Raw genomic sequence first — 7,002 nt, 5'->3', positions numbered from 1 at the left:
CAGAATAATCAAAGATTTATTGGAAATAAATCCAGATAAAGAAATAAGCCAGTGTCCAGTTCTGCCAGGGTTTTTTCTACCCTGGATAATTTGACTGTATTCAAACAATCCAAGTCTCACAGCTAACAGATGGACGTTCTTCCCACCAGAGAAGCTCTTTGTAGTTGTTAAGCTGCTCCACAGACTCATGTTGGAAACTAGAGCAGATAAAAAGTTTCTGTTTTAACTTATGGATACTTTTGCATGTTTTTTACACCAGGAATAGAAATCATGCACTTAATTTCCTCATTGTTCACTAAACTGTCTCATTATGAGTTGTTTCTGAAACAAACTATAAAACAGAAGCTCTTGACAAAATTTTACAGGTTTGCAGTTTGAATCACAAACGTCACTGACTTGTCATTCATTTACTGGGAATTAATACTGACTGTATTAACGTGAACCTTAGTGGGTCTGTTTATCTTTGTCAACAGGCAGCTAAAGCACCAGGCTGAACAGTCCTGCCTCATTTTCTGCATAAATTGCAAAGTGTGTTTTGAGGTTATGAAGTAGTAACTTATAGATTAGGGCAAAGGTCAGCAACTTTGGTTCAGCTGAGCAAAGATCTTTAGAGGCACAAAAACTACATGATGCTCATGATCATGTAACTTTCAGAATAAAATAAAAAACATGTTATTATATAATTATTAGGACTTTTTTTACTGAGACAAACAGTTTCAACTTCTTTGAAAATCACCAAATGTTTCTGCAAAAGAGAATGAATACATTTTTCTTTAATAGAACCTACAAATGTTAAAATATATAAATTTTTAAAATATTATATTTGCAACCTAAAGTCAAAGTCAAGTTTTTAAGTACAATTATTTGCAAAACACTTTATTAAGTTAAACCTTGTGCTCTAGATCATCACCACCATCAGCGTGAGCATCACAGACGACGACAACAAACCCGAGTTCAGCTCCAGCAGCTATGAAACCAGCACCGTGGAGAAGAGGCAGCCGGTGCTGGTGCTGAGAGCCACCGACAAAGACACCGGGAACAACTCGCTCATCACCTACAGGTTCGCTCAGATCTCACATTACGACCACAAACTGCAGTTTACAGAGATTTATAGTAACAGACGAACACAAAATAGGACGAAGTTGATATAACATGATCTTTTTTGTTTTTCACAAAGGAAAAAAATTTGAAAAAAATGGAGGCATGCTTTGTAAAATCAAATTGAGAATCTTTGGCAAAGCTGACAAATGATGTTACAAAAACTCTCCAATCTGATGGTGCAGGAGATATTTTGCAAAGAAGATTGGGTAAAAACTTCAATGTGTTAAAGTTGGTAGAACAAAAGACTTGTCTACTCCAAAAGGTGGTTCTCCAAAGTGTCTCCTTAATAAGTACAAAATGCATTTTTGCATTTTTATAGGTTTTATGTAAAAAAAAATGTACAAAAACATGTTGTTTGCCATCCATTCAACAGCTATGTAATACTTTGTGTTCATGAAAATATGGAAAAACTAAAGTTGTGAATAACTTTGTATTTCAATCAAACACACCAACTCATTAAAAATATTCTTTCACTTAAATCTTTATTTCTGGTTTCAGTTTCTCTGAAGGACATTCGCCATATTTGGCCTTAGACAGTGAAACAGGAGAAGTGACGCTGACATCTGACCTTACTGATGTAACAGAAGACACCACACTGGTTCTGACGGCTGAGGCCACAGATCATGGCAAACCTCCACACAGCACCACAGGTCAGAATATTGCTTTGTTTTTCTTATGCATTTATGCATTAATGCTGTAACTGCAAAGGTCCTGAAGCTGCAGACATCCTGAACTTTATCCCCGCCTCATGGTGCACCAACAATATAGCAGCTTAGTCCAGCAGTAACTTTAAACCAGCAAAGAACATAAATTTTTATCGTAGGTAAATGGGCAAAACTGGCTGCAGCAACATTATGGATATAAAGCAAGAAGACTGCTGAAACTGAATCTGTACTTCTTGTACAGCCTGATGCTACAAGAAGTGAGAAAGGCAACAACTTAAATCTGAAATTGCATTAAATTGTCATCTGCTGTCAGATCATTTAAACAGTCTGTTAATGTTTTTTCTTAAATAAAATGTCAAGATTGGAGCTCCATAATATAATATTTGATTATGGATGCCTCTGAACCCTACTTGAAAATTAAAATTTTGAATAAAGTTCAGAGGACAACAGGAGACAATATAATGTTTTTATACCAAAGACAAGAAATCCTAACTCTGGAGAGACATTTTCCTGTTCAGCAGCAGAAAACATGTAACCATGAGTGTGGATTGAGGTTAATTTGTCGAGAGTTCATAAGCATTTAGAATAAAAACGTTACGTATCATGTCCATCAGATCCATAAAACCATAATAATTACCTTTTAATTACATTTTCCAACAAATGACCCTCAAAATAAGTTACTCTCAACTGTTGGAGTCATATCTACCCCATCCATGGATTCTGTCTTGTGCATTAACACTTTCAGCTCAGCTAAAAACATTTAAACTTTTATACACATGGTAATTTAAGGTGCACTTGACCCACTTTATTAGTGGGTCAAGTGCACCTTGACCCACTAATAACCAAACAAGTCAGTCTAATCAAAACAACCCAAAAAGGAAAACTAAAAGGATATCAATCTTCCACAAGTACAAGCTCCTAGATTAAACAACCAGATCTGAAACCAAACTGGAAAGCAGAGCAAAAGGGTTCAGAAAAGCAAAAGATGGACAAAATGGTTTTTAAAAATGCTACAACAAACAAAGTGGGGGTCAGCTGTACAAAACCTCTTCCTGAAGCTGAAAGAAGGAATGATTCCAGGAGCTTTTGATAGATTGCAGGTGCATGAGCCTTATCACCTGATTGGCTTCCTGGTCTTCTGCTGGACCAATGGGTTTGGAGAAAGGAAATGCCATTCAGCAGTCTCCAAGCAGCCAATCAGCTGAATGTGCTCCAACACCTGAATCTGCATAAACAAAGAGAGAGAAACTGCATAGCCTCTAGAGCAGTGGTTCTTAACTTTTTTTGAGGTACCGAACCCCCCAGTTTCATACGGGCATTCACCGAACCCTTCTTATTCCCCCCTCCCCCACACAAAATACTTTGCGGTATTCTGATTTAGTAATGTAATTATATTAGTTGTGTTACCACCCCCACGCCACTAGAGGCAGTACCAACCCCGAAAAGATGGGACTAAGGAGCAGATTTAGAAGTACACCGAAAGCTACAGAATTTGGTAAAAACTGTGAGCTTTGCTGAAGTAATTAAAGACACAAGTTCAAATCCATGTTGAGAGTGGAGCTCCTTCAATCAGTGCTCCTCCGCAGCTCTGATTGGCTCAGCAATGTAACGTGATCCTCTGCAGAAAGTGATGGCAAAGCAGGGCGTCATCACGACTTTACACAGTGTGTCTTTACCTCCGCGGCAGAGGCTCCGCCGAACCCCTGGGGTTTGATCGAACCCAGGTTAAGAACCACTGCTCTAGAGGTAAAGGGTCGTAACAATGTTGTTTTACTGCAAAAATAAACAAACACAAACTTGTTTTAAGTCAATAACTTGAGGAGCCCATAAGGGGACATGGAGGAAAAAAAACGATTCTGATGTATTTTCTAAGATCCCGTGAAGAGTGGGGGAGAGTTATTGTTTATTCATTATTGTATTATTATTAATTAGACCAGTGAGGAGAAGTGTATTTACGTAGATACACCCAAGACTATAAACTTCACAGCTTCTTTATTTCCATTGCATTAACAGAGAAAATATTATGTACTTTTTTTGTATTTGACGCTAAACACTGTTTGACAGACCATGACACTGACTGTCTATATTCTGACATCTAAATCTAAATATGTAAACCTGCTGAAGCCGTCAGATCAGTTCTGCCTATTTTGAGCTCCTATCAGAATGATTTTATGGTCTCCTGTCACTTTAAATCCAAATATGCTTTGATAATTTGTGACTTTACTGTACAGGTCCAATAATCTCAAAGTTCAAGACAGAGAAATGTATGAATTCTGATGTCCATTGTAGGATATTGAGACTTTTGCTCTGAATGGCAAGTAAAAGAATCATCTTTTTGCCCTCTAATGTTGTGGTCATCTTCAAAATTTCTGAAGGTAAACAACATGCAACATGTCTATTACAAGACAGAATGACGGTATCTGTGGTTCCATCCTGCAGCTCGTGTTGTGGTGAACATCAGGAATGCCAGTCTGGTGGACAGGGTGGTGTTCCTGAGCTCCTCTTACAACTTCAAACTAAAAGAGAACCAGAATTCGGGGGCCTTCGTGGGGCAGGTCCAGGCCTCTGCAGGAAGCGACCTGTACGAGGTTTCCTACGAACTGAGAACACACAAAGACCTGTTCTCCATCCACAGCAATGGCTCCATCGTTTCCACAAAAGAGCTGGACAAGGAGGAGCAGGAGTGGTACTTCCTGGATGTGGAGGCTGTGGACACGCGGACGCCTCCCACATCAGCAGTGGCGCCGGTAAAAACAACATCACATAGCTGTCATCACAAACTCTCTTTATTATTGTCTTTATTTATTGTTGCTTTCATACAAACCAAATGGACGTTTTTGTCTCTCAGGTCAGAATTCAGGTGGAGGATGTAAACGAGCCTCCAGCGTTCTCCTCAGACGATTATGAAGCCTCTGTGTTCAGCATCGCCCCGTACAAAACCCCAGTCATCCAAGTGAAGGTAAATTCCTCCTGTTGGCTGGTTGGAAAATTATGAACATGTTTATCTCCACAGTGATGTAAGATTGCAGGATCAGTTACTGTAAAGGCCATAAACACCTGGCTGCGTACTTTGACCGTTGACCATTAAAGTGGTTAATTCGTCAACAATCTGCAGTCACATTTTCGGGAATGTGAAGGAAACGATATCGTTTATTTATCTTTATTTGTTCAGTCAATACAGAGTTACAACTTAAAGAGCAGAAATATCCTTTGATCATTTGCATCATGTTTTTCTTATTTATATGAGCAAGCTATACCAACTAAGAATGGTAAGGGAAAGAGAGAAAAGAAACAAAAGTCCATACCAGTATATATGTGTGTATTATTTAGGATATGTGGAGAGAGAGAAACAAACCAGAACACCCACACAAAAATAAAGGACAAATAGGCTGATTAATACAACATCTCTGCAAAATCTGGCTACAGAGACTTTACATATCTAACCCATTCCCAAAAGGGTTAGGTATGTAACCCATTTGGGTTACATACCTAACCAGGTTGAGGGCACACAAGTCTCTGGACCCAGACAGCTGAGCTGTTTCCTTGCCTTATAAAGGCCTGTAATGCTGCCCTCAGACTCAAAGATGCCACCAATCTGGAATGAAGCTACTGTCTCTACAACAGGGTGGGCCATAAGTTTCCATACATAGAAAAAAATAAACATTTTATATTGGACAACCGTTTTTATTTACATAATGTGCTCTATGATTACCATTGTTTTGAATACACATATTAATACGTGTTTTCCACTGTTGAAGAACACACATTAGCATAGTTGAAGTTATTCTCGTAATGGTATTGGTGATACGTTCCTTGAGATGATGTATGGAAACTTATGGTCCACCCTGTATTCCCAAGGAGGGAAAAGAGCATTCAGAGTGCGTGGCATACAGGCCTATCTGTCTTAAGGAAAATTATTTTTATTAGTTTAAGGGGAAAACTTATAAGGGAGATGTCTCCACTCAGCTCCTTCTCAGTTATCGCAGCTGTCAAGACTTAATTATCTTCCTCAGAGGCAGTAAGTAAATTACAGCATTGTAAATGCTTAAAGACTCAAAGTGACTCAAAGCCTGATAATAAGTCAAATGTGACACCTAGATTTTTTAACATTTGCTAGTGGGCAGAAAGAGGTGATTGTCTGGCTGATTTTTTGACACAAAGTGGCTGGGAGCAATAATTAGAGCCTCCATCTTACTGGTGTTAAAACCAAAAAGTTACTGGAGAGCCAGTTACTAATATGGGACAAACATTGGACAAAGATGGCAAAGGAGAAGAGGTTTTAATACAGAAGAATAATTTCTATAGTCAACCTATTGAAAATAAGGTTGTTATTTTCTAGAGGTACTTTTAACCTGACAAACAAAGCCTCATCTGAACACATAATCTGCAGCACCATTAAGGACTTTTCTTTCTTCCTGCCCACCTTCAGGCCTCAGACCCTGATGTCGGAGACAACAGTCGTCTGGTCTACAGTCTTCCAGGAGAAAGCTCCTCCTTTGACGTGGAACCGGCTTCAGGTCTGCTGTATGTGGTGTCAGTAGCAGATCTGGGTGGAAAAACCGTCTCAATGGAGGTGAAGGCAACAGATTCTGGTGAACTTTCTGCTACAACCACAGTAAAGGTAAGAGCCTGAAACTGAATGTTGGTGGTTTGGTGAAGGCTACTGATCCATTATAAGTTTTATGCTGACTGACTTAATTAGTTAGTTAATTAACTGCAGACTCAGAGTCTAAATCACATAAGAAACGATCAATAATATAAACAATAAAAAAAAACTCATAAAAAGACCCGTAACCATTCAAGAGGCAGTCATACCACTGTTTCCCAAATACAGAAGTATATCTCACTGTAATATATGAAAGTTAGAGAACAATAGGATAATTCTATTATTCGACTCGTTTAATTGTAAAAATAAAATAAAATACATTTGAGATTTCTTAAAACAAATAGTGACACTATCAGATACAAACAGGTCACTTGCACTGGTCCATTTGGGCTTTTTAAATAAAACTCTAATGCATCATTAAAAGCCACACTGAAAAAAGTAAGCTATAGAATTTACCTAATAAATCTGAGGTAACAATTTGCATCCACTCTTTTGTGGTAAATTTAGTAACATATATTAAGTATAAAATAACTGAACAAAAAATATATGAAATACTTAAAGAAATTGGGTAAAATTTACCTCATATTTATGTATATATTCAACAGCTACTTACTCAGTTAAATTAGGTAA

The 7,002-nt window shown here is 38.1% G+C and overlaps 1 protein-coding gene across 1 annotated transcript in view; it reads left to right on the top strand.

Annotated features, from left to right (window-relative positions):
* LOC103150783 (protocadherin-like wing polarity protein stan) overlaps positions 1 to 7,002 on the top strand; it is a 46,020-nt gene that overhangs the window by 16,997 nt on the left and 22,021 nt on the right. The window contains exons 13-17 of the mRNA XM_016680904.1: positions 903 to 1,060; positions 1,600 to 1,751; positions 4,206 to 4,513; positions 4,615 to 4,725; positions 6,196 to 6,387. Coding sequence (XP_016536390.1) covers positions 903 to 1,060; positions 1,600 to 1,751; positions 4,206 to 4,513; positions 4,615 to 4,725; positions 6,196 to 6,387 — 921 coding nt within the window. The remainder of the gene's footprint in view (positions 1 to 902; positions 1,061 to 1,599; positions 1,752 to 4,205; positions 4,514 to 4,614; positions 4,726 to 6,195; positions 6,388 to 7,002) is intronic.

Source organism: Poecilia formosa, unplaced genomic scaffold (assembly GCF_000485575.1).
Source record: "Poecilia formosa unplaced genomic scaffold, Poecilia_formosa-5.1.2 Scaffold262, whole genome shotgun sequence".
Lineage (NCBI taxonomy): Eukaryota > Metazoa > Chordata > Actinopteri > Cyprinodontiformes > Poeciliidae > Poecilia > Poecilia formosa.
This window is presented reverse-complemented; position numbering and strand designations above follow the sequence as displayed.